Genomic DNA, 27974 nt, shown 5'->3' on the forward strand with positions numbered 1-27974 from the left:
ACAGTGGGTGACCAGTGCCCCATGTTGTCCCTCATCTGTTCCAGCCCCAAGGGCTTACCTGGAGCCCATGTAGTACAGAGGCTGGTGGCCCACTTACACCAAAGGAGCCCACTCGAGACTGGGTACCACCACCAGTGAAAACAGAGATGGCAATGTTGTATTAGATTCTGCCCTAGAGGAGAGCATGGAGGGGCATGGGGCCCTGGGTGCCCAAGCTGTTGAGAGAGTGGTCTTAAGCCACCCGGAGGGCCCCAGCACTGTGGTGCACAGGGTTAAGCCGCTGCCTTCAACAGCATCCCATCTGGGTGCCAGTTTCGTCCTGGCAGCAGCACTTCAGATCCAGCTCCCTGCTACTACTCCTGGGAAAGCAGCAGAAGATGGCCCAAGTGCTGGGGCCCCTGTACCCACGCAGGAGACCTGGATGAAGCTCCAGGCTCCGGGCCTGGCCTCGTCGTGGCCATTGAGGCCATTTGGAGAATGAACCGGTAGATGGAAAATCAATCAATCTCTCTCTCTCTCTTTCCCAACCTCTCACTCTCTGTAACTCTGTCATTCAAATGAAGAAGAGGAGGAGGAGGAGAGAGGAGGGAAGAAGAAGAGGAGGAGGAAGGAGGTCGGAGGAAGGAAGAAGATGAAGAAGAATAGGAGGAGGAGGAAGAGGAAGGAGGAGGGAGAAAGGAGGAAGGGGAAAAAAGAGGATGAGAAGAGGAGGAGGAAAAGAGGAAGAAGAAAGCAGCGGCCGCTACTGGAAGGCGGTGTACCGGCTGCTTCTTGGGAACCAAGGCTGGGGACTGCCTGTTGGGAAAACCCCCGAAAACGAACCCCAAGGAGGCAGCGCCGGCTTCGCAGCTGCACCTGCTGAGCTGCTGAGCTACAGAGCTTGGAGCCGGACGGCCACAGCGGCTCAGGGGGGCAGATGCTTGGTTTTACCTGGGTTCTGGGACGTGCCTTGGACAACGAGTAGGACAACCTGGTTGACTGTTCGCAGGTGTGGCCGCGGCGAAGCGGCGTCTGGGAGCGACTCCAGACGCCCTGGAAACCGCCCCAGGTTCTTCGCAGGCGGCGCTCCGCGCTATTACGCAGGCTTACAAACGCCTGCGCACAGCTTCGCTCGCACTCTGCTCAGACCGCTGACGCCAGGCCCGCACTCACCAGTGATTGGCCAGACAAGCAGCCTCCCTCGCTTCTTTTGGTCAGCGCGCCTGTCGATCACAGGGCCAGCCAATGGCATGCCTCGTGGAAATGTACTCTTGGATCCCGGAAGGAGGCTGCCCAGAGATCACGGGTCAGCAGTTCCTGATGCTTACTGTGCGTGGCTCCTTCCGCCGCGCCCGGGGGTGGGTGCCCCAGCAGCCCTCTGGTAAGGTCATTTTTACTTAAACGAAGCCGTCTGCCTTTGCTGCTGGTCCCGGTGGGCGTGCCTGCCTGCCTCGGCCGTGAGGCAGGCCCCAGATTCTCACCTGCCTGAGCGCCTGCTCTCTTAATGTGGCGCTGTATTTATGTATGCATTTATTTATTTGAAAGCGAAGAGACAGGAGGCGGGAGGGGAGAGAAGCAGTACATTTCTTAAATGACCTTGAAAACCTGGGCATCGAGTCCCCTGCCCAAGTCCCACGGCCCCTGCTCCCACACCCTGCGGTCCTAACCCACCAGGCGCCCGCTGGTTTCTGCTCCTGCTCCTGCTCCCCTCCCTGCTATCTTTGGATTTCTCAGCTGCAAAGGTGAGCTGCGAATCCCAGCCCAGCGCTTGTGGTTCAGTGCACCGACCCCGTCCTTCCTGGCAAGTCTTGAAGGACAGGTGCAGCTCCTTGCGGAATCTGATTTACTATCCGTTCTTGCTGCTCTGTGAAGAAAAACACGTGGACTATGTGACTGGACCGGTCAGGGCTTTTGTCTGTTCAGAATCTTCTTTATTATGGAGATGCCCACACATCCACAAAGTAGAGAACATGGTCTCCTGAGACCCCTGTGGACCCATCATCCTGCCTCGAGGGTGAGCATCCTTGGCCCGGTCTTTGCTCCCATCCCCTCCGTAGCCCTCCCCACCTTCCCACCCCCACAGAAAGCTAGGTGATTTGAAAGCAAATCCAAGATAGCATAACCTTAGATCCTTACACATGTGTATCTTTAAGGGAGATCTCCATTAGATAAGGTCTCTTACTCTGTTAACATAACCATTACATCAAAAAATTGAATATTAACTCCTCAATTCTGAATACACATTGTTTAAACTTTTCCAGTTCTGTTCCTCTCTCTCTCGCTCGCTCTCTTTCTTTCTCTCTTTCTCTGCAGACTGGAAGAATTAATCTTTTTGCCTTCATTTTTAAAGTATCTCTTAAATGTTTTTTTACAAATGGTGTATTTGATGCTGATTCAAACTAAGCCCAGAATTGTGCTTGGCTGATATATCCCATAAATGTCTCTCTAATCTCTAACAGTTCTCCCTAACTCATTCATATTTCTCTTGGCATTTATGTGTTGAAAAACTCGAGCTATTGATCCCGTAGCTTTCATCGTACAGATCCTCAGCTTGGGTTAGGCGCATGTCCAGTTAACCCATGATGAATTCAGAATGGCCCGAGACAGAAAAGCACCGCCTGCCTATTGCATGGCTCAGCCCAGCAGCACCTGCGCCTGGGGTGGGGGTGGGGTGGGTTCTTGCTGGCATGCAGCATCGTGGACATCAGCTGCATGGCACCAGCCTGGAAAGAAGATCCAAACGCGCCATCCTCAGTACGGTTGCTCCTGAAGGTCTGTCACTGTCGCATCTTCACACAGGAAAAGCCTTCTGAGTCAGACCGCTGTTAACGTTAAGTCAAGGCTGACTGTGTTCTGGATTTTGCTGGCGGCATCTCCATGGACTTTGAACCTGTCTATACCTGGAATTCCCTGTAAACTGGGAGTGGATCTGGAGACATGTCCAATTCAATTTCAGTTCCTTTGGCCAGGATGCTTCAGAAGGAAGGGCCTGTGCATCCCTGTTGCGTCACAGCAGGAGGCTCCTGAGGTCTGGTTGTCCCTCCTTTAATACTGGGCAGCAGCATGCGTGTCGCCACGTGCGTGTCACGCCCCTGACCTGCTGCACCCGCTGTTGGCCTGCTGCTGATCCCACACAGCCCTGCAGGGTCGCATTGCACGCCCAGGGGAGGAGACACCATTCAGCCTGCTTAGTTATTCTCAGTGTTTTCTAGTTTCACTCAAACAGAATCCGGTTGCATCTAGTTTATAAAAGTTAATGTATTATCCAACATTTGGCCTGTGACTGAGACAGAATTTCATCTTTAAGAAAAAAATTTTAGGGCATCAGTTCGAGTCCCAGCTGCTCCACTTCTGATCCCACTCTCTGCTATGGACTGGGAAAGCAGTGGAAGGTGGCCCAAGTGGTTGGGCCCCTGCACCCATGTGGGAGACCCAGAAGAAGCTCCTGGCTCCTGGTTTCAGATTGGCGCAGCTCCAGCCATTGCAGCCATCTGGGGAGTGAACCAGCAGATGGAAGAACTCTCCCTCTCTCTCTCTGCCTCAGCCTCTCTGTAACTCTGCCTTTAAAGTACAATAAAAATGTAAAAAAATAGATTTTTACTTATTTATTTGAAAGTCAGAGTTGGGAGCAGGGAGGGAGAGAGAGAGAGATTCTATCCATTGGCTCACTCCCCAGATGGCCACGATGAGCCAGGCTGAAGCCAGGATCCAGAAGCTTCATCCAGCTCTCCCACATGGTTTACAGGGGCCCAAACACTTGGGCCAACTTAACTGCTTTTCCAAGGCCATTAGCAAGGAGCTGGCTTAGAAGTGGAGCAACTGGGATACAAATTGGCACCTACATGGGATGCTAGCATTGCAGGCAGTAGCTTTACCCACTATGCCACTACACCAGCCCCCATAATTTCATATTTAACTGTACATGTACTTACAGAACTCATATTAGAGCATTCTGTCATCACACAGAAAGTTCACTTTGCTATGTAGGTTAACAGAAACGGTATGTGACGTGGCTATTATTTCTATGCTATCGAAGGGCTGTTTTGCCGAATAACTTTCTAAAGGGGAAAAAAAAGATTCATGGAATATATTGGCAGCAAAGTCACTCGTGGATAAGGATTACATAAAAAGAATCACAGAAGCGGGAATGGGCTGTCTCTGGTACGATGGCAAGGAGAGAACGTTATCAAATCAGTGTTTCCTCGTAGTGACCAGTAGGTGGCACAAAAGGCGGCAGAACTAGCCTCAACGGCAGCTCCCGAGCCATGCTTGTACCCCACCACCACACACCAGTCCTGACAGCTGCATCCCATTTTCAATTTGGATATGCACAGCCACACACTGAAGATACACATACTGCTCTATCTGCAGCACGTCTGCTTTTTACATTTATTTTTTCCTTAAAATAAAAATGTTATGAAGTTACACTGTTGTCCACGATGCTGGTTTCATTCATTTCTCTCAGTTGAGGCAACAAAATCCTACAATCATGTCGACCTGTGCCTCGGATTGAGACTGGATTAGAAAATCTGGTGATTGTTCACTTCACCGGGAGCAATTTTCCTGTTGATTGCATCTCAAATAAACACTAACGCTCCCTTGCATTCGGAGCCACGAATAGAAAAGCAAGCAGCAGTTTGGAGAGGAAAATAAGAATGTGGCCCTTTTCACCTGAGATCCTTGTATAGGATCTAAATCTGGTGCTTAGCATTAAAATGTTGCCTCCAGCGCATAATGACAGCATCACAGAGGCGTTCCTAAGGTTCCCTGTTCAGGTTAGAGGCAAGTGGAAATCGCCTCGTGTCGTGTCGGAGACTGCCGATGCCAGCAGCAGAGAACGAATCTTCAGGAAGTACTGCTTCCTTGCACAAATGCGTAAGATACCACCAACCGTTAAATACTGAGCACAGCACGGCATCTGATACGTGAAAATTGGGCCACCAGTTTCTAAACGGCTATTCCCCCCAAGACAACTTCCGGTGCACCAAAGCAAACTGGCCATCTCCTTAGATTCCTTTGCGTAAGAACTTCCAAGTGTCCTGAGAACCCGGGAGGCCGCCAGACAGCATGGCGAGTGATCGCTCCTCTGTGGGGATCATGAGAGCACACCCTGGGGGGTGTAGCCAGCTGGCTGTGCTCTGTCACCCCTGTCTGTGGGTCCCGGGTCACTTTCTGTTGACAAAACGCACGTGGATGGGCTCCCCGGGTGTCAGCAGCCCATGTGTTTTGGCGCGAACAGCTTTAGTCCGAGGTGATGTTTTGATCTCAAAATGTTGAAGCAACTACGAAGAGAATGAGAGAGGATTCAGCGTCGGGACAGCAGGGCTTTCTCGGTGCCCCCCCCCCCCCCACCAGTGGCTCTCACAACCTCCCATCAGGGCAGCAGCAGCCAAGGCAATGGGAACCCACACATCTGCGCTGCAGGCCCCTGCATCACTGCTCAGGCAGTGAAACCCCAGAGCATCCACTGAGCAGTGGGAGACAGGTGCAGGCAGAATGCTCCCAGGGCGTGGGTTGTATTTGCCATCTCCAATTCCTTAACTCTAGGGGGCGCCATTGTGGCCCAGCAGGGTAAGCTGTGTCCCACTTCGGGGTGCCTGACTGAGTCCGGGCTCCTCTGCTGTGCACCCAGCTTCCTGCTAATGAGCACCCTGGAGGGCAGCAGATGATGGCTCACTCAAGACCCAGATGGAATGCTTGGCTCCTGGCTTCATCCTGGCCCAGCCCTGGCTGTTGCAGCCATTTGGGAAGTGAACCAGTAGATGAGAGAGAGAGTGTGTGTGTGTGTGTGTGTCCCTCCCCCATCTCTCTGTCACTTTGCCTTTCAAGTAACTAAATATATTTTTTAAAAGTAGAACCAAGGAGCAAGCATTTGGCCACATCGGAGAATCTGGGCTCTGGCCCTGAGAGTCAGCAGTGATGGCTCAAGTAGTTGGATCCCTGCCACCCATGTGGGAGACCTGGATGGAGTTCCTGGCTCCAGGCTTTAGCCTGGCCCAGTCCCAGCCACTACAGGCATTTCAAGAGTGAACCTGTTTGTGTGTGTATGTGTCTTTGTCTCTCTCTTTTTCTCTCTCACCCCATCTCTGTCTCTCTGCCTCTCTAATAAATAAATGAGTTGTGGAAGCAGCTCCCCCTCCCAGGATAAGAGTGGAAAGTACCTAAACAGTGAATTTGGACAACATCATAGTATTCACCACCCTAAAGCAGTAATCTGCACACCAGTTGGCAGGGCCTGGTGTTCAGAGCGAGCCCTGGGCTTAGGGAACCCAAGACAACTTGCTCTCAAGGCTGCCCTCCACAGAGGCTCCTGGAGGGAGGCAGGGCTCTGCCCTCAGCCCTGCTGCATAGAGCAGGAGGCGGATGAAATGGGACCCAGGCCATCCCTGCCCTGCCCTCACTCTGCAGCCTCATCTCCCAGATGGGGAAGCAAGACCCAGCGATGGGTCTCCAGCAGGGAGATGGGGTGCCAGCATGGAGTCAGGCAGGGGTCAGGGGTCAGGGACCACACAGGGGTTAAGGCAGCCATGGGGAAGGCTGTTGAACTCATTCCTTTGTCACTGTTTAAAACAAGTACACAGCCTGTCTCTAGGCAGCACTGTCATCTCTGGCATCCAGTCGGCTTCATCTGCACCTGTAACCTCTGACCTTCCAGTCTGACCTCTCAGGGTGCTGGCTTGTGCCCAGGAAACAGAGCGGCAGGAGATCAGCACATGAATCTCGAAACTTCAAGGTCATGGTGCCACTCACTCGCTTTTCCTTTCTCGGTGGGCAGCACGTGCTTGTGGAAAAATTAAAACTACCTAGGAGACATAAAAACCAAAGCCCTCTCCCCCACCACATTTCACAGTCCCTTCCCAGCTGTCTGCAGGCGGGTGTGCCACCCCCTGGGGTGCACGCGATTCACTTGGTTGAGGACGGCCCTTCTGCTGCGGGTGTCCGTGAATGGGCTGGATTCCCCCACTTCTCTCTGGGGCTGGTCATGCAGCATTTATCCTCTTATCTGTGATCCTGCTGGTTATACTGACATGCTGCTGCCCTCTGTCCCTGCACAGGCAGATAGGCGGGCTCCTTCAGAAAGTCGCAGCAGGTGTATGTGCCTGTTAGTAGCAGCACACCAAACCCCATCACCTGCTCCTAGCCTGGGCACCCTGTTCCTAGCCCTCTTCCAACTCCACCCCTCCACAGGAGCCCCCAGCCAGACCCTCCTGCTCTTGGGTGTCTTCTCAGCCCCCCAGGCAGTCAGAGCCCAGGATGCTCTCCCTAGGAAACACCTCTGCCCGTCCAGGACATGGCCGCAGCTGTGTAGCAGTATTTCAGGGAGCGAAGACCTTCCTGGAAAAACTCCTGGCGGCAGGAGCCTCCTGAAGGCGATCAGAGAACAAGGAAAGAGTCTGTCCTCCGGCATCCTCACGCCCCTAGGAGGCAGAGATCGGGGTGGTGGGAAGCCTGCCCAGGAGTGTCTCTGCCCTGAGCTCTCTCCATCCTCCTGGGAGCTCACACAGGACCCTCTGTTGTCCTCAGGGACAGCCGCACTGGTGGCTGCACCCACTCAACAGCCAGATGTGCGTGTTCATCCTGCAGCCTCATCCCAGCTCAGCGTCTCCCACCAGGGCCAGTCCTGGGCCAGGGGACGCTGTCCCCACATATCCTTCTATGCCACCTCCCCGGGCAGTAGCCCTGTACTTCCTGAAGCTTTGATGCCTCACCCAGGCCTCACCTCCCTAGCCATCCAGAGTCCCTTTCCCCACGTCTCCGTGCTGTCCCGTCAGCTTTGTGAGCTGGAGGTGGCGTGGGGAGATGCTGGACAGAGTCAAGACCCCTCCATCCCAGCCTGCACCTGCCACTGTGTGACAAGTGGTGTGCACTTCCTGAGCCTCAGTTTCCTCATCAGTAAAATGGGGACATTGGGATCACCAGGAGAGCCCCATGCTCTCCCAACGCACGTGCCAACAGCAGTGGCTCCCCAGCACTGGGCCAATATTTTCCATGGCTAAAATAGGTTCATGGTTGCTCTCCCAAACCTGTGGGAGAAGTTAATGGGTAGAATCTCTTCTTGTATAAATTCTGCTCATGTGATCTAGTTCCTGATGCAGCCTAAACTCAGGTGCAGTACAATAATAATAATATTATATAATATATAATAATTATTATATTATTACATATTCAGCGATGAAGAAATAAGGTCTCCTCCAACAAAACCCAAGACTTCCAGATATTTCACAACCCAGAAAGCCTGAGAACCTCTGCTCCCCAGAAACAAAGAAGGAGGGTCCAGTGTGGGGGTGGCCTTGGCCACCGGCTGACCACACAAAACCCTGAAGTGTAGACAGTGAACCTGAGTCCCACACGTCCACTAAGACCACGAGGGTTTCTCAGAGAGCAGGCCCAGGCCCCACCCCCTGCACTGACCCATCAAAACATCATCTCTGTGCCTGGGGCCTGGGAATCTGCATTTTTCAGGAGCTCCCTACCCTGTGAGGTCCACTCTCCCATAGGCCTCTTGCCGATTGCCCCCATGTGTGGGCAGCAGCACTGGGCTCTGGGCCCTTAGAGCCTCTCCCCCTCGCCCCCCAGGACCGCCCCCACCCCAGATCTTCAGAGCCCACCAAGGCCAGGAGAAAAGATGCCAGGAGGAAAGAGACAGGGCAGGCGGCCCCGGCGTTGCACTTGCCCAGGGTGGCCTCTTAGCCAAAGCAAAGGGCTCTGGGGCAAAGCCTCTGAGTGTTCAGAATCCTCCCTTCTGTGCCGGGCCCTACCTGGATCATGACGAGGTGAATCTCCAGCTCTGCGATCCTCCGCCCGATGCAGCTGCGGACGCCGTACCCGAAGGGGATCGACCCAAAGTTGTCCACTCTGCTCAGGCCGTCCTCGCGCAGCCAGCGCTCCGGCCGGAACTCCCTGGCCCGGGGGAAGTTCTCGTCCTCGTAGGAGGTTGCATAGTGGCAGAGAGCCAGCTGGGTCTGAGGAGGCCGGCGGACAACAGAGAAGGGGTCAGAAGGGAAGGCATGAGGGCCGTGTGGCGGTCACAGCCCCCAGCAGCGCCGTCCTTCTGGGGACGGCCACGTAAAGCCCAGGACACGGCAGCCACTGAGAAGGCAGCTTATGTCCAGACAGCTGGCTGCCTCTGGCCTGACAGAGGAGCGGGGGAGGGGCTTATTGGGCTGCAGGGCTCTCTCCTTTATACGCAGCGGAAGCCCCATGTTTGCCACGGAACGCGGGCAGAAGCAAAGGAAGCCCGTGGATCTTGGCTTCAGGAACTAGCCCCAGTTCAGCCACCCCAGCACGCCCAGCCCCCTCTCCCTCCCCGCCAGGGCCCACCAGACTCACGCCTTTAGGAATTAGATACCCGCCAATAACCAGGTCTTCTTGGGTGACCCGGCCATTCCCCGGTAGCACAGGAAACAGCCTGGGATGGGGACAATGGGGACAGGAAATCAGTGGTGACGTCTGAGATTTTTGTTTAAACATTTAAAAATCTGGATGTATCACCTTTTCCATGAATGAGTCTAAAAACAGTAACAGAGGGTACAGTTCCAACCAAAAATGTTTCAGGCCAAAAGACAGTTTGGCACGATGGGGAAAGGGTGCCACAGCTCAAAAGTTTGCCAAACACCCAGTGACCGTGTTCCCCAGAGGGAAAGGTCCCACTGTCTGGCATTTTATGTGACCAGGAGACAACTGTGTCAACTAATAGTTCCCCTGAGAACTTGAGCTTTTGGATAGTCCGGAAGGGCAGATCCTAAGAAAACTCCAATGAGAACACCTTGGCTCCTACCAGGAGCCTGGGCAGGCTCCCTTTCAGCTCTGTAGAGTGAGGATGCAATAAAAACCGAAGAGGAATCATCAGAGCGGGTCTGAAAGAATTCCCTGTGTGCACTGTATGGAAAACTGTATGGAAAACTATCTCCCTCCCTCTCTGTGCCTGAAACCCTGCCTCTCAAATAAACAAATCTCAAAAAAAAAGTTTTTGTATCAAGATAAACTTCTCTCCTAATTCCATTTTCCAAACTTTTTGAAACTCCCTCACATTGAATATTTCAAAGGAGCTAAAAGAAGATTTTTGATGTCCTCACCAAAAACAAATGAGCAGCATTTGGGACGATGGATATAGACCTACCCATGATTGTGATCTGCCCAGCCCACAAAGTATACTCATACTTGTACTGAAATACAATAGACATACGTAATCGCCACTTGTCAGTTAACATTGGTATTAATATTGGATCGGAAGTAGAGCAGCCAGGACTCAAACCAGTGTTTGTAGGCCATGCCAGTGTCGCAGGCGCTGTAGCAGGTTCAGCCACCACTTGGAATGCCCACATCCCACATCAGGGTGCTAGGGGGCCACCCCACTTCCAATCCAGCTCCCTGCTAATGCACCTGCGAAGGGAGCAGAGGATGGCCCAAGTGCTTAGGTCCCTGCCACCTATCTGGGAGACCTGGATGGAGCTCCTGATTCCTGACTTTGGCCTAGCCTGGGGCCATTCCATTGCAGCCATTTGGGGAGTGAACCAATGTATGGAAGACCACTCTTCTCTCTCTCTGCCTCTCCCTCTCTCTCTGTAACTCTGTCTTTCAAATGAATAAAATAAATCTTAAAAAAAAAAATAAAGGAACGATAGGCTTATAGGACACATTCTGGTGACTCGAGTCTTGGTTACCTCAGGGTTTCCTTCAGGAGAGCTCTGACCAGCGGGACCTTGGGGACGTCGGCTGCCGTCGGCACGTGCCTTTCTCCCAAATTCCTGACGATCTGCCGATACACCGTCTGCTGCACCTCTGGGTGCCTCGCCAGGAGATACACCGCCCAGGACAGGGTGAATGACGTCTGGCGAGAGAAAGTGGCAGGCACAGGTCCCCGGGCTGGGTCCCACCAAGGACTGCCCTAGCCAGCAGCGTGGGGCAGCGCTAAGCCCCCTCATGAAGCTGTGCAGGTGCAAAATCAGACCTTCCACAGGCACATTCCATGGCTTCCCTTAATTCACACCAAGAAAGGCACACAAAGATGTATGGGCAGTCTCTCCAACTCTCTGATTTGCGTGCCCTGAGAAGAACATATTATTTGGGGACCTCTTTAATCACATAAGAGCAACTCGCCTCTTCTTCTGGGGAGCCCGCGGGATGCAGGGGATGATAGAAGTTCTGCCTGGAACTTCATGCAATGGCCTTCGCAGGGGCCACCTCATTTGTTGCTAACAAAACACCTGTGGTTGCCTTCCAGCCCTGGACCCATGTGACCCTCCAGTACATCCCCCCAGGCCCAAAATGGCCCCCACTGCCATAATCCAGAAGTAAAGGAGTGGCCGGAGGACTACCAGTCTTTCCAGTTCCTGTGTGTTTCTCAAGTGAACTCAACAGTGATTGAATAGCTCATTTGAGCAAACCAGGATCATTTTCTAAAATCGTTTTTGAAAGAGAGAGAAACAAAGAGAGACAGGCAGACGGACAGAAAGCTCCTATCATTGGTTCACTCCCCAAATGCCCACAACAGCTGGGGCTGGGCCAGGCAAAAGCCAGGAGCTGAGAACTCAATCCAGGGACCCAACTACTTAATCCATCCGCTGCTGCTTCCAATGGTGCGCATTAGCAGGAAGCTAGAGTCAACAGTAGAGCCGGGACTCAAACCCAGGCCCTCTGATATGGGACATGGGCATCCCAAGTGGCATTTCAGGCACGATGCAAAATGTGCACCCCAGCAGTATCATTTTTTATACCACTTCTCAGACTGAAGAATGACATTTCCAGTAACTGAAAATAAGTCTACTTTATCTTCCTGGGTCCCAAGATTTTCATAGAGGGCACTCTTCTGAAACTTATAATATATGAGGGATCTTCAGTTTGTTCATGGGAAATACTTATTGTGGAGAAACTATGCTTGCATTTCAAAAAATGTTTGCATCACAACAGGGGTCCAGCATTGTGGCAAACATGATTAAGTCACCAGTTGTGACACTGGCATCCACATTGGAGTGCTGGCCAAATCCCACCTACCCTTTGTTCTGGTCCAACTTCCTGCCAACATACCTGGGAAGGCAGCAGAAGATGAACAAAGTACTTGGCCCCCTGCTACCTACGTGGGGGACAAGGATAGAGTTCCTGGCTCTTGGCTTCAGCCTGGCCCAGACCTGGCTGTTGGAGTCATTTGGGGAGTGAACCAGCAGATGGAAGATCTCTCTCTCTCTCTTTCTCTCTTTCTCCTCTCTCCCCCCTGTTTCTCTCTCTCTCTCTCTCTTTCTCCTCTCTCCCCCCTGTTTCTCTCTCTCTCTCTCTCTCTCTCTCTCTCTCTCTGTAATTCTCACTTTCAAATAATAAATAAATTCTTAAAGGAGAGAGGGAGAGATGGTGCAGTTGGTTCCTATTAGAATAGAAACTTTCTATTAAGACCACATAATTGTGGGACACCAGTGTGGGATACTCACGCAACAGAATACTACTCAGTAATAAGAAAGGACCAGTTGCTGTCATATACTACCACATGGATGAGTCGCAGACTCATTTTGCTGAGTGCAGGAAGCCAGAAGCAAAAGAATACATATTGTATGATTCCATTTATAAAAGTTTTTAGCAGAATGTTGTGGTTTCCTCAATGATTGCATCCATCAACAATCCATATCAAATTTCACAGCTCAAATGGACCCAGTTTATTGCACATATGTTATCTGCAATAAAGTTGTTTTTTTCTTTAGATGAATTTGAAGTTGTAAGAATTTGTCTTCCCGCTCAACCCTAGGATGCTAGTAGGAACTGGTCCCTCTCAACTCCACCTCATTGCAATGCTCTAAGTGACCACAAGGGGGCGAGCGATCCAAGCGTATCCAAACAGCTCTGCGACCAGGCCATTCATGCCTCGCTCTCCCGGCCATTCATTGCTTTGCTGTTCAAGTGGTGACTTAGTTTGAGCAAATCCGCACCATCCTTCACGTTCACGTAGCTTACCAGAATTTCCATGGATCGTATGATTTACTTTGCTTTTATGCTTTTCTGTTGTAGAAGAGCCATAAGAATGAGTTTATATTGTTTTTTGCGTTTCCTGTTAAAGTGACTTAATACTGCAATAAATATAATGTAAGCCATCTCAAACCTTTAGAATGAAGGTCTGAGGGGCCAGCGCTGTGGCACGGTGGGTTATGCCAACACCTGTGACACCAGCATCCCACACAAGAGCACCAGCTTGTGTCCCGGCTGCTCTGCTTCCAATCCAGCTCCCAGCTAATGCACCTGGGAAGGCAGTGGACAACGGTCCAAGTGCTCGGGGTCCTGCCACCCACAGCAGGGACTGGGATGTAGTTCCTGGCTCCTGGCTTCACCCCAGCCCAGCCCCAGCCATTGCTGCTATTTGGGAAGTGAACCAGCAGATGGAAACTCTATCTCTTTCTCTCTCTCTGCCTTTCAAATAAAATAAATAGATAATGTTTGAAGAAGGAGGACTGTCCTTACTCAAAGTCAGAAAGCCCTGGTGTCAAGGAAAATCCTGGAGGTGACAAGCTTAGTTGTTGGGTTTCCCTTCTGCTAAATCAAAGCCATGGACCACTCTCTTGCGGAAAGCTGGGGGCCCAGATGGGTGCTCATGAAGTGCTCTGGAACATCAGCGCCCCTGCAGTCCACAGTCTGACTTTGCAGGCAGACCATCAGAAGCAGTGGCTCCCACTCCACACTTTCCTAGTCTCCTGTCACAAACGTCACTCAACGGATTTGCACTTACAGAAAGCCCCACTTGTGTGTGCCTGTCCCACCACCCCATTTTAGCAAAATGTAAAATTCTCTGCACCCACACCCATACACCTGCCGCTGCTCAGAGAGGAATAAATGCATATGCAACGTATGGCTGTGTGTTCAGAAGGAATTGGCTCCCCAGCCCCTGCTGGCCCATAACACAGCCCAGCAAGGTGACCCCTGTCAGCAAGCGAAGGGTTACAGGAGCACTCGTGGACATGCACTTGCACACGGGTGTGGAGGGGCGGAACCCCGTGCTTCACCCAGGGAGACATAGTATAGTCACCCCCAGGGTCCAAGCAGCATCGCTTTGCAGCTAATCCCAACAGTGCTACTATAAAATGGCACCATATTTGCATACGTGGCACAGTATTTGCATAGAACATACACACACCCTCCAGTACACAGGAAGTCATCTCTAGGTTACATATAACACCTAGGACACTGTAAATACTACCTAAGTAGTGGTATTCTGTGTTGTTTAAGGGATCATGAGGAGAGGAAAAATCTGCACATGTTCTAAACAGGTGCTATCTTTCTCAAAAACAGTTTCCACGCACAGTTGGTTAAATCCACAGACACAACCGTATAGATAGCCATTGGAGGAGTGAACCCGCAGATGGAAGATCTCTCTCTCTCTCTCCCCCCTTCCCTGCCCCCCCCGGGGGGGTGGTGAGAGGACAGGAAATGTGTGCTCCATGGCTCACCGTGTCGACGCCAGCCAGCAGCATCTCAGTCACGTTGGCATAGATCTCCTCCAACGTCAGTGCCTGGCTGAGGACAAGGTAGGTGAGAAGCCCCCCTCCCGCCCGCTCGCCTTGGTCCATCTGGCACTGGATACTCCTCAACTTCTTGTCTACGTGGATTTGGCCTGTGCAGGAAAGAAGTTGGAGTGGAGAAAGATCTTTGCCTGTCCTCCCAGGAATGGAACCAGAGCCAGAACTGGGCCAGTGGCATGTGGGAAGCAGCCAAGGAAACCCAGGCTGGTCTCTTGTCAACCTTGACCTTCACACATACACTTGCCTGTGTCAAGCTATGAAAAAATGTCAAGCCAAGCATCTCTCTTCTTGAAAATACTCTGCAAGATGACAGCAAATGCTTGCTTTATCAATCCAATGACCGAAAACGTCATTGCCGTAACATGGCATCACAAGAACACAGATTTCTGTGTTTTCTTCCCACTATGCTTCCAGAAAAGAAAACTGAATCTAGAAAAGAGAAAGGATCCGTTGTGATGCAGCGAGTTAAGCTGCCACTTGTGACGCCAGTATTCCATATCAGAGTGCCAGCTGTTCTGGCTCAGATCCACAGTTCCAATCCAGCTCCCTGCTAATGTGCCCGGGGAAGCAGCAGAAGATGGTTCAAGAACTTAGGCCCCTACCACCCACATGGGAGACCCAGATGGAGCTCCTGGCTCCTGGCTCCTGGTTCCTGGCATCGGATCAGCCCAGCTTCATTTGTGGCCATTTGGGGAGTGAACCAGAGGGTGGAAGACCTTTCTCTCTGTCTCTCTCTCTCTCTGTCTCTCTCTCTCTCTCTCTCTCTCCCTCTCTCTCTCTCTCTGTAACTCTACCTCTCAAATAAACAAATAAAAGCTTTTTAAAAAATTAAGTTAAAGATGGAAAAGCAGTGTGTTGCTTGTAGTCACAACACACATGCTTTTTTGCTCATTTGAGAAACCAATCTGAAAGGCACAACCTGGTCCCCAAGGGGCGTGTGGGAGTCAGGCACGCGACAGGTGGCACCGCCAGGCCAGTGCCAGCCATGGCCCGCCCCCGTTCTGGGCTTACTGAATTTGAAGAGGCCGTCCCAGGACCTGCAGAACTCCCGCCAGGGCTTCGGGATGAGGGGGCGGAGCCACCGCGGGATGGCGCCCGCGTACATGGAGGTCTTGAACATGCTGAACATGAGCTCCAGCGCCTGGATGTACTCCACCGTTGTCTGGGGAACGACGTTTTCCAGGCAGCCCAGGCGACTCTCGAAGAGGATGGTGGCCACGCCTAGGCGGGAAAGGGTTTGAGCGCCTCTTGTCGAGATGGGCTCCCATAGCAACATGCAACGCCTGGCTAGAAAAGCAGTTCTCAAAAGCGATTCTAGGGGAGCGAGCGCTGTGGTGTAGAAGGTTAAGCCTCCACCTGCAGTGCCAGCATCCCATATGGGCGCCGGTTCGAGTCCCAGCTGCTCCACTTCCAATCCAGCTCCCTGCTAATGTGCCTGGGAAAGCTAGCAGAGGATGGCCCAAGTGCTTGGGCCCCTGCACCTGTGTGGGAAACCCAGAAGAAGCTCCTGGCTCCTTGCTTCAGCCTGGCCTAGCCCTGGCTGTTGTAGCCCTTTGGGGAGTGAATCAGTGGATGGAAGACCTCTCTCCATCTCTCTGTCACTCTGCCTTTCAAATAAAATAAATCTCCTTAAAAAAAAAAAAAAAAAAAAAAGTTAGTGATTCCCAGGCCCAGAGAGCTAAAGGAATAGAGCAAATGGCTAATGAATCTGTTTAGAGCACAGGTGCTCACTTCCCTGTTACTGTGTAACTACTTTAAGAACACATCCCTAGCAGACCTTTTAAAAGTTAACCTAAGAGTTAAATTTCAAGTAAGGTCTGGGGCAGGCATTTAGCCCAGGAGATAAGACTCTCAGGTTCCATATTGGAACACCCAAGTTCAAATCTCAGCCGCAGCTCCTGACCCAGCTTCCTGCCAGTGCAGACCCTAGGAGGCAGCAGTGATGGGTTAAGTAGTTGGGTCCCTGCCACCACATGGGAGACCTGGAGAGAGTTCCTGGTTCCTGGCTTCAGCCCTGGCCCAGCCCCGCTTGTTACAGGCACTGGAGGAGTGAACCAATGGATGGGGGCACTCTCTGTCTCTCTGACTTTCAAACAAATGAGTCAGCAATACAACAATAATTTTTTTAAGGATAAACATTTGGCGCAGTGGGATTCAGTCATCACTTGGGATGCCCACATCCCCTGTAAGTGTGCCATGTTCAAGTCTGGGCTCTTCCACTTCTGATCCAACTTCCTGCTAATGCATACCCAGTGAAGTAGCAGGTAATGGCCAGGTCCTTGGGTCCCTGCCACCAAGATAGGAGACCCAGACTGAGTTACAAACTCTTGGCTTTGGATTTGCCCAGCCCTGGCTATTGTTGCAAGCAATGGGGAGTAAACCAGTAGAATCCCAATCAATCTCTCTCTCTCTCCTTCAAGTAAAAATGAAAATAAATTTTTAAAAATGTGTTAAGTAAGGTAAACTCATTTAAAGAAAAACAAGGATGAGAAAATGGACAGAAGGTTCTCCAAAATATATTTTTAAGTAAACAAAAAACAAGGTATAGTGTAGCCACCTGAGACACCAGCATCCCATTTGGTCCTGGTTCCTTTTTTTTTTTTTTTTTTTTTTTTTTTTTTTTCCTTAAGATGTATTCACTTATTTGAAAGGTAGAGTTACAGAGAGGAAGAGAGAGAGAGGTGTCTTCCATCTGCTAGTTCACTCCCCAGATGGCCACAGCAGCTGGAGCTGTGCTGATCTGAAGCCAGGAGCCAAGAGCTTCTTCCAGGTCCCCCATGCAGGTGCAGGGGCCCAAGGACTTGGGCCATCTTCTACAGGCAGTGGTTCTTGTGTGTCCTGCCTGTTCCACTTCTGATCCAGCTCCCTGCTAATGCACCTGGGAAAGCAGCAGCAGATGGCCCAAGCACCTGCACCCCTGCACCCACATGGGAGACCTGGATGAAGCTTTTGACTCCTGCAGCCATTTGGGGAATGAACCAGCACACCAAGGATCTCTCTCTCTCCCTCTCTATCTCTCTCTCTCTCCCCCCCTCTCTCCCTCCCTTTATCCCTCCCTCTCTCTCTCTCTCTCCCCCTCCTCTCTGTAATTCTGCCTTTCAAATAAATAAATAAATCTTAAAAAAAAAAATAGGGACAGCACTGTGGCACAGCGGGTTAATGTCCTGGCCTGAAGCGCTGGCATCCCATATGGACACCAGTTTGAGACCCAGCTGCTCCACTTCTGATCCAGCTCTCTGCTATGGCCTGGGAAAGCAGTAGAAGATGGCCCAAGTGCTAGGGCCCCTGCACCTGCATGGGAGATCCGCAACAAAGCTCCTCGCTCCTGGCTTCAGATTGGTGCAGCTCCAGCCATTGCGACCAATTGGGGAGTGAACCAGCAGATGGAAGACCTCTCTCTCTCTCTCTCTCCTCTCTCTGTGTAACTCTGATTTTCAAATAAATAAATAAATCTTAAAAAAAAAAAAAAAGGCCGGTGCCGTGAGTTAACAGGCTAATCCTCCACCTTGTGGCGCCAGCACTCCAGGTTCTAGTCCCGGTTGGGGCGCCGGATTCTATCCCGGTGGCCCCTCTTCCAGGCCAGCTCTCTGCTATGGCCCGGGAAGGCAGTGGAGGATGGCCCAAGTGCTTGGGCCCTACACCCGCATGGGAGACCAGGATAAGCACCTGGCTCCTGGCTTCGGATCAGCACGAAGTGCCAGCTGCAGTGCGCCGGCCATAGTGGCCACTGGAGGGTGAACCAACAGCAAAAAGGAAGACCTTTCTCTCTGTCTCTCTCTCACTATCCACTCTGCCTGTAAAAAAACAAACAAACAAACAAAACAGTAAACTGCTGTTTGGGGCATGACTCCACTTCACCTTCCATGGAATAGCGGAAAAAAAGGTCATTGACATTAGTCACAGTTTCTCCATCGTCCGCCTGGCTCCTCAGGATGTAGATTCTTTGAATCAAATCAGCGATCACTTGGTTGACTTCCCCGGAAAATACGGCCACGTCTTTCGGCTTCAGAATTCTCTGTCTCAAAACTCTTCTCATCTTGAGCCACTGTTCACCCTCCCTGGAAAAACAAAGCGAGTCTCAAACAACTTGACTTACCAAGATGCCCCAGGGAAGAACTGCAAGGCATCTCAGAAAAAGTCCCCAGGTAGAAAGAAGGAACGGGATCCTGGATCCAGCACTCCAAATGGAACGAAAGCGGGAAAGATCCCTGCTGGGGTGAGGAACCCTAACTGCCTCCTGGAACCTTAAGAGTTTAAGCTGTTGCCCTGGGAGCACATTTTTTGGGTTTTTTTGGTTTTATTTTATTTTTTATTTTTTTGACAGGCAGAGTTAGACAGACAGAGAGAGAGAGAGAGATCTTTCTTCTGTTGGTTCACCCCCCAAATGTCCGCTACAGCCGGCGTGCTGCACCGATCTGAAGCCAGGAGCCAGGTGCTTCATCCTGGTCTCCCATGCGGGTGCAGGGGCCCAAGCACTTGGGCCATCCTTCTAGGAGCACATTTTATTGGAAGAAAAAAAAAAAAAAACTATCACCAGGAATCATCTTTAGGAAAGGGAATAGGAAGCCCTTGGGAAGCCCTTGAAATAATGTTATAACAAATACACGTGAGACTGCTGATCACCAAGAGAACAGCGCTGTGGCCCAGCAGGCTAAGCCGCCGCCTGCAATGCCGGCAGCCCCTATCAGAGCACCAGTTCCCATCCAGCTCCCTGTGGCTGCTCCTGGGAAGGCAGCGGAGGATAGCCTGAGTTCCTGGACCCCTGCCACCCACTCAGATGAAGTTCCCGATTTCCTGGTTTCAGTCTGGCCCAGCCCTGGCTGTCATTGCCATTTGGGGAATGAAGAGATGGAAGACCTCTCTTGGTCTGTCACTCTGCATGAAATAAATCCTTTAAAAAAAACAGTTTGCAGGGCCAGCACCATGGCTCACTTGGTTAATCTGAGGCACCGGCATCCCATATGGGCTCCAGGTTCTAGGCCCAGTTGCTCCTCATCCAGTCCAGCTCTCTGCTGTGGCTCAGGAGGGCAGTGGAGGATGGCCTAAGTGCTTGGGCCCCTGCACCCGCATGGGAGACCAGGAGGAGGCACCCGGCTCCTGGCTTGGGTTCGGCGTAGCTTTGGACGTAGCAGCCATTTGGGGGGTGGACCAACGGAAAAAAGACCTTTCTCTCTGTCTCTCTCTCACACTGTCTAACTCTATCTGTCAAATAAATAAATAAAAATTTATCTAAAAGGCAGAGACATCCTCCATCCATTGGTTCACTTCCTAAATGCCACAACAGCTAAGGCAGAAGCCAGGAGCCCAAAACTCTATCCAAGTCTCCCACGTGGGTGGCAGGGACCCAAGTACTTGAGCCATCACCTGTTGCCTCCCAGGGTGTTCATTAGCAGCATGTTGGAATGGAAAGCAGAGCTGGAATTCAAACCCAAGCACTCCAATATCGGTGTCCCAATCAGTGTATTAACCACTGGGCCAAATGCCAACCTCCACAAGTTTTCCAAAGTGCCTTCATATACATACAGATTTAGAAATTACCCCTCCTCATTCGTGAGTTCTGCATCCAAAGATTCAACCAATGGCAGATGGAACATATTTTAAAAAATGCATCTGTAGCAGTCACGTAAGACCTTTATTCCTTGTCATTACTCCCTAGACAGCACCACTTGACAGCTCCTTACATGCGTGGCATTCACACTGCGTGGGTAATCTAAGCCATCAGGAGATGATCTGTGTGATGTGAAGGGCTGCAGCTAGGTTAGATCCCAATGCGCTACCATTTCATAGAAGGACATGAATGGGGCCAGTGCTGTGGCGCAGTGGGTTAAAGCCCCAGCCTGCAGCGCCGGCATCCCATATGGATGCTGGTTCTAGTCCTGGCTGCTCCTCTTCCAATCCAGCTCTCTGCTGTGGCCTGGGAAAACAGTAGAAGATGTCCCAAGTGCTTGGACCCCTGCACCCACGTGGGAGTCCTGGAAGAGGCTCGTGGCTTCAGAACAGCTCAACTCTGGCCATTACGGTCATTTGCGGAGTGAGCCAGTGGAATGGAAGACCTCTCTCTCTCTCTGGCTCTACCTCTCTCTGTAACTGTCTTTCAAATAAATAAAATAATTCAGAAAAAAAAAAAGGACATGAACACCCACGGGGTTTGGAATTCACAGGAGGACATGAAATCAAACCCCCACCCCCCAGATCCCAGGCTTGGGCTGTGTATGTACACGCATGTTTACAAAGAGTGACTACAGCTTGTGACCAGGGGCTCTGGCTGCATGCAAGGAGGCTCCAGTCCCCAGGCTTGGGGCCACCTTAGAGGATCGAGGATCTAGGATCCAGGATGGGAGCAGGGCCGTGCCCCGACCACCCAGCAGAGGTGCTCACTCATGCACACATCCCTACTTACTATTCCCCCAGTCTGTCCCCACTCCTCACTCCCCCTAGTAAACCACCTGCACTCAGAGCCCCATCTCAGTACCCACTCTGGGGCACCCCTGCTAAGCCAGGCCGTTCCCCTGTCCCTTTCCTCCCCACCTGGGCTAGCGTCTCCAGCGCCACCTGGCTCTCGTCTTGGGCGAGAGGGTGTCCAGGCACCTCCTGAGCTCCTGAGGCCACAGCTGACTCATCAGGGAGCAGAGTTGCCCGAGCCTGCGGCCACTCCTGTTACCTCCCTCCCCGGTGACATCCAGTCACTTGCCTGATTTGAGGAAGGACACAGAAATCAAAGGAGCCACAGAGGCAGCCCCGAGGCCCCAGGGGAACTGGGCCAGGGCACGTGGTCTCCTGGGAGACACAGAGGTGTCAGCCAGCCTGTTGTTCCACGTTCAGAATCGCAGCCTGTCGTGAGACAGAAAGGCAACTAATGGCCAACAGTGCTGGCGGAGAGCCTTAGCCCTTAGCTGTGAGAGCCGACCACCTGCCCTGCCCTGTGTGCAGACGAGGGCTTGGGGAGCTGCAGCGCCCTCAGCTGTCCCCAAGAGGACACCTAAAGCCACAAGGCATTGCTTTCAAAGAGTACCTGCCCATTACTCAGCCAGCATGCACCCCGACCTGGTCCCGGAGTCGGGAAATGGCCCAGCCTGGCCCTGAGGCTCCTGCTTTCTAGAACATCACACAAGCAGGCCACTTGGCACCGTGCTGCTGGCATTTCTCTGCTCTTGCCCCAAACCCCAGGGGGTGTCAGTGCAGCCGCATACTCACGCTGAGATGAGCCCGGTGGCCCTGCCCCGCAGGTCTCGGTACTCCTGCCAGGACTCCATGTTGGCTCTCTGGGGCGCGTCCCCCTCCGCCCGCAGCACCTGAGCCACCATGTCGCGGTCTGCAACAGATACTACAAACTGAGGACCAAAGTGAGACTTGAAGATTTTTCCATATTTCCGTGTGTGCTGCTGCTGCAATATCATGGAGAAATCAAAGAAAAAATACACAGAGATGACACACCTTGCACGTGAACGTTCCCGTGTGACAGGGAGCAGAACCAGAGAACCGGGGCGGAAGGGGAGCTGGACATGACGCGAACGGGGTCAGGGGAGGACTCGACTCCTGAGATACACCGGCTTTCAGGGGTGTTTTCTTATTCTGGAGCGATAAGCTTTACATACCTTCCTGGAGGAAGCAACCAGAGAGAAGGGCTTTAAAGGCAGAGAGGAAGTAAGGAGACAGATAAGAGCCAACACAGGAGAGCCAACTGGGTGGGCTCCTTCCCCTTTACCCGGAGCTCTGCACGAGCAGTGTCCAGCCCGGCCTGCAGAGGAAGCCCTCCACAGACCAGCTGATGAGCCTCATCTGGGCGGGAAAGGAAGAAATAAAGCATTATCCAGTCACACAGGATGTGAATTTGCATACAGCAAATCCAAAAGAACTCCCTGACATACAATGAGACTTGAGAAACAACTTCAACAAGTTTGCAGAATAAAAAAAAAAAAAAATCAATCCACAAAATCCTGTGGTATTGCTATACTCTAGCAAGGAATGATGCAAAAAATGAAATTAAGAAAAAACCTGGTTTAAAATAGCCTCAAAAATTATAAAATTCTCAAATTTAAATGTAATAAAAGTGCAAAAGTATACTCTGAAAACTACAAAACATCATTGAAAGCAATTGAAGACCTCATTAAGTGGCAAGACATCCCATGCTCATGAGCTAGAAGATTAAATATTGTTAAACTGAAAATACTCCCCTAAAGTATCTACAGAGTCACCACAATGCCTGTCAGAATTCCAGCTGGCTTCTTCATAGAAATTGATAAGCTGAGGACTGGGTTGTGGCATAGTGGGCTAAGTCCTGCTAAGACTCCAGCATCCCATATGGGCTCCAGTTCATGTCCCAGCTACTCCACTTCCCATTCAGCTCCCTGCTAATGGCCTGGGAAAGCAGTAGAGGATGACCCAAGTGCTTGGGCTCCTCCCACCCAGATGGGAGACCCGGAAGAAGCTCCTGGTTCCTGACCTTGGCCTGGCCCAGCCCTGGCCGTTGTGGCCATTTGGGTAGTGAACTATCAGATGGAACATCACTCTCTGTGTCTCTCTTTCTCTGTAACTCTGCCTTTCAAATAAATAAATAAATCATTTTTTAAAAAAATTGATAGGCTGCTGGGGCCGGCACTGTGGCGCAGCGGGTTAAAGTCCTGGCCTGAAGTGCCAGCATCCCATATGGGCACTGGTTTGAGACCCGGCTGCTCCTCTTCCAATCCAGCTCTCTGCTTGGCATGGGAAAGCAATAGAAGATGGCCCAAGTCCTTGGGCTCCTGCACCCACGTGAGAGACCCAGAAGAAGCTCCTAACTCCTGGCTTCAGATAGGCACAGCTCCAGCCGTTGCAGCCATCTGGGGAGTGAACCAGCAGATGGAAGATCTCTCTCTCTCTCTGTCTCTACCGCTCTCTGTAACTCTGTCTTTCAAATAAATAAAATAAAATCTTTTTAAAAAATTGATAGGCTGATCCTAAAATGTATAAGGAAGTAAAAGGATCCCCATTAGCCGAAAATATCTTAAAAAAGAATAAAACTGGTGGACTCAAATTTTCCTGTTTCAAAACTTACTGCAAAGCCACAGTAATCAAGATGGTACAGTATCAGTGTAGTCACTGGAATACAACCAAGTTCAGAAATAAACCCAAAAATCTAGGATCAACTGATTTGCAACAAGAACACCAAGACCATCCAAGGTGGAAGAGTGATTTCTTAAAACAAGTGATGCTGGGACAACTGGAAAGTCACAGGTGAAGAACAAAGTGTATCCCTGTCTCACACCATACACAAAAACCACCTCAAAGTGGAACAAAGTCCTAAATGTCAGAGCTGAAACTATAAAACTCTTCCAAGAAAGTATGAGTTCGATTTTCTTTTTTTTTTTTTTTAAGATTTATTTATTTATTTGAATGTCAGAGTTACAGAGAGAGAGAGAGGGGTCTTCCACCCTCTGGTTCACTCTCCAATTGGCCGCAATGGTCAGAGCTGCCGGAAGCCAGGAGCCAGGAGCTTCTTTCGGGTCTCCTACATGAGTGCTATGGCCCAAGGACTCGGGCCATGCTCCACTGCTTCCCCAGGCCATAGATAGGAAGTGGAGCAGCTGGGACTCGAACTGGCGCCCATATGGGATGCCAGCACTTCAAGCCAGGGTGTTAACCCACTGCGCCACAGCACCAGCCCCAGGGGGTCAATTTTCACAACCTTGGGTTTGGCGTGGCATCTTAATCTACCATAGCAAAAGCACAGTGACAAAAGAGTGGCTAATCGGATGCCATCAAAATCAACAACTTTTATGCGTAAAAGGACACTGCTGAAAAACTGAAGATAACCCCTAGAAGAGAGAAAATATTTGTAAAACACATATCTGATAAGAGACTTGCATCTAGAATGTACAAGACAATCCTTGTGATTCAATGGTAGGAAAGCAAGTAAACCATTTAAGAACAGGACATTCCTCTCTAGAAGATGCACACGTGGATAATAAGCACATGAAAAGATGCTCAACATCGTTACCCACCAGGGAAGTGCAAATCAAACACATGAACCAGCAACTTCACACCCATTAGGATGACCATAAGCAGGAGAAAACGTAATAACAAGCATTGACAAGGATGTGGAATTACTGGAACACATTTGCAGACACTCTAGAAAAGAGTCTGGCATCTCCCCCAAAAAGTTAAATGTGGAATTACTCTCTAACCTAGCAATTCTACTCTCCCATGTGTGTATATCCAACAGTAATTAAAACACCTATCTTACACAAAAACCCTCCACACAGATGTTCCCAGCAGCTTTAGGCATAGAGCCCACAGGTGAACATATCCAAATGTAGATCAACCAATGAAGTGTAGCATATCCATACACTGAATGCTATTCAGCTACAAAAAGAAATGAGGTGCGTACACAAGCTACAGCATGGATGAACCCTGAAAACATTACAGTCAGTGAAAGAAGGCAGTCACAAGAGGACAATCTATAGAGACAGAAAGTCAGTTAGGGAACTGAAGTCTTGGAGGGGGGCAAAAGGAGAGAACTAAAAAATACAAAGTAATGCAAATGCCCCAAAACTGATTGATTGTGGTGATGATTGTACACTTCAAATGAGTACACTGTACATTAGGTGAATTATATCTCAATAAAACTGTAAAAAGAAAAAACACAATAAACGTAAATGAACTAAATTCTCCAGTAAAAAGAGAAGGTGGTGGGAAGGAGCAACTCCAACAGGGCTTAGCATGACACAGACAGGGTTAGACTGGGAGAAAAACAGCTAAGGCTCTCTTTGGCCCCTACCAACCTTTCTTTTCACTCCAACTCTCAGTCTCAGAAGTGGCAGGCCAAAGAAACTGTTGTCTCTCCACTCTTCTGCCCTTGGGTAGAAGCTGCTCACTCCTTCCATGGACCTAGATGAGGTCCACTTGCCTCCCAGGTGAAGATGCTCAGACTCAAGTGGAATGCATCAGTGTCCAGGGGTCACTCCCACCTAACAAATGAGTGACCTTAAAGAGGTCAGGTCTCTGAAGAAGACCACAACAAGGATGCCTGGTCATGGGAACTATTGGAAAATAGGTCACTTTCCAGACAAGTCTAGCTCCTGAATGGATTCACCCAGCACAAGGAGCTGGTGGTAGACATGATACAGAGCTTACAGCACTTTTGAGTGGTAGACCATGGCGCAGTACAGTCAGGCATAGTGCTCAAAGTCTGCTTAGACATTAATTGCACACAATTAATGGAGTTCAAGTACTGGCTCACAATGCAGAAATAACAGAACTTATCTCACATGCAGGACTCACAGTTGTGCCTGGAACATGCAAATAGTTCTAGAATTGTCTATTGTTATTATTTATTATTACAGCTTCCTAGCCCTAATCCTTTGTGACCCCAGCATAACCCAATAGATAGATAGGGAATGGCTGTCTCGCTCACAGACAAGGAAATAGGTCCACAGAGTGATGGACCAGCCCAGACTCCACACATGGCTTCAGAGGAACAGCCACCAGCATCCATGCAGCTCTGTCACACTGACAATGCATCTGGGAACCCAGGTAATGCACACTCTGCCACCAAGACCATGAGCAAGCCACTTGGCCAACATTTTAGGGCTTTACCCACGTGTAAAATGAGAGCTGAATGCAAAAGTCAGGGCTAAAATTCCTTGTTGGGTTAACATTCCATGATTATAGGATGAATGCAGGTAGACCTGATGTGCTAGGTGAGAGAATACAGACTGAGTGTCCCTAATCTAAAATGCTTGGCACCAGAAGAGTTTCACATTTGGGAATTTTTTTTTAACTGTCTGCGTTTTACATAATGAGGTATCTTGAGGAAGAGACTCAGATGTAACATGAGATTCACTTACGTCTCATCTATGCCTTAGACAATAGCCTGCAGGTAAATGTGTGCAATATGTTCACTGAGCCTGTGTTTTGACTGGGACCTGTCATATGAGGTCAGGTGTGGAATTTTCCACTTGTGGCAGGCATCATGCTGGTGCCCCAAATCTCTCCAGTTTTTGGATTTCGGGTTTTGGGATTAAGGAAGCTCCATTTGTCATGCCCTTCCCCTTGGTGGTGCCTTGCAGTAACCTGGAGAGCACAGGGAGAGACTGAGTTTTACCAGAACTATGCCCACTGGAGGGCGCCGTCGTACCCAAGAAGTCCAGCTAACACCAGGAGGCCACAAAGCGTTGACAAGGGTCCTCACAGGGCTTGTAGGGAGTTGACAGTCCCTGCAGAGCGATCCGGAAGGTAAAGGACAGGGTGAGTGAGCCCAATGTTTTGGGGAAGCACCCCGTGAGCCAGCTGCAGGCCCAAGGTCATAGGCGTGGCTGAAGACCTGTCTGAGCAGTAGGCAGGAAGAGTTGGTTCAGGGTGCTGGTGAAAGGCAGGCCAGGCAGAAAGAAGACACCAGGCCTGGGGGAAGGGACAGTGGCCAGTTTCCCAAAGGGACCTGTGTCCACAGAATAAACCCTGGTCAGACCGTGGACGAAGCAGATACAACAAGAACATTTAGCTTTTAGAAATCAGAGTGTATGGAGCTCATCCATAAGTATACAGTAAAACATTGCTCCCCTCATTTGAAAACGATCCCTGTTGCTACCTTAGGTTAGAAAAGAGGGCTGGGGGGAGGGGGATTGGGTCGAGGTGGGATGGGGGCTGCGGGCTGGGGAGGAAGGACCAGCTGAGATTTCAGAGGACTTGAAATCGCTCCTGGCTGTTTTCTGTTCACTGGGGGTCTGCTTCTCCAGGTTGAGCTGAGGCCCCGGGCACTATCAGGCACATTGACAAGGCTGATGGAAGGGAGGAAGGGGCTTCCACTGAACCCGTCTTCAAGGACCAGTAAGCTTTGGGCAAAGCAGAGCGAGTGGGCGCAAAAGGAGGAGGATCTTCCCGGAAAAAGCCAGGGTCTCAGAAAGCAAAGATAGATGGACGGCCACCCAGCAGCGGACCACGCAGAGGACCACGCTCGGGATCACTGTGAGCCAGCCAGGAAGCGGCGGGGCACTGCCTGGGCTCTGCCCCGGGGCCTGCCTCCAGCCCCGGGGCTCCTTCCCGCGCCGGCCCCACCGCCACAGCTTTCGGAACCACGGGAGCACCCCCGCCCGCGCCCCCTTCCTTTCCAATCGCAGACCGCCAACAGAAAGGGCTGCAAACGAACGCCACGTGGAGACCGCGCTCACTCCCCGCGGGATCCCGTCCCCGCAGCTACGTCCGTGGTCTCCGCTCCCCGGGGTTCCCTGCCCCCGACGGCCCGCTCCCCGTTCCCCCCACCCCCACGCCCCGGCGCTACCTGGATCTCGTGGATGCGGCCGAAGCCGTCCCGGCAGAAGAACTCCACCAGGTTGGCTAGCGTGCGCGGCCCGGGCATGGCGGCCAGGCTGCGGGGCCCCTCGGCCCGGCCCCCGGCCCCCGGCGCCCCGGGCAGCCCGGACCCTTTGTCCTGGGCCCGCGCGAGCCCTGCCCGCCCAGGCGCCTGCCGCAGGCGCGCTCTGAGGATCGGCGTCCGCAGGGCCATGGCCGCGGCGTGCGTGAGGG

General features: G+C 51.3%; 1 protein-coding gene across 4 annotated transcripts; it reads right to left on the reverse strand.

Annotated features, from left to right (window-relative positions):
- Positions 1 to 1877: 1877 nt before the first annotated feature.
- On the reverse strand, positions 1878 to 27954 carry LOC133750225 (cytochrome P450 27C1). Of its 4 annotated transcripts, none has more exons than XM_062179734.1 (9): positions 27730 to 27954; positions 21669 to 21859; positions 18333 to 18532; positions 15486 to 15695; positions 14403 to 14566; positions 10644 to 10810; positions 9310 to 9388; positions 8739 to 8942; positions 1878 to 5261 (listed from the first exon to the last, which is right to left on the reverse strand). In XM_062179734.1, exons 1-9 carry the CDS (start codon positions 27952 to 27954, stop codon positions 5145 to 5147), a joined length of 1557 nt encoding a protein of 518 aa, XP_062035718.1. In that variant the 3' UTR covers positions 1878 to 5144. The 4 variants fall into 4 exon arrangements, with proteins under 4 accessions (XP_062035718.1, XP_062035801.1, XP_062035964.1 ...); XM_062179817.1 differs by having other exon boundaries at positions 21669 to 21856; positions 27730 to 27827; XM_062179980.1 differs by having other exon boundaries at positions 21669 to 21786; positions 27730 to 27816.
- Between the last annotated feature and the right edge of the window lie 20 nt (positions 27955 to 27974).

The sequence above is a fragment of the Lepus europaeus genome, chromosome 1 (assembly GCF_033115175.1).
Source record: "Lepus europaeus isolate LE1 chromosome 1, mLepTim1.pri, whole genome shotgun sequence".
Classification (NCBI taxonomy): Eukaryota; Metazoa; Chordata; class Mammalia; order Lagomorpha; family Leporidae; genus Lepus; species Lepus europaeus.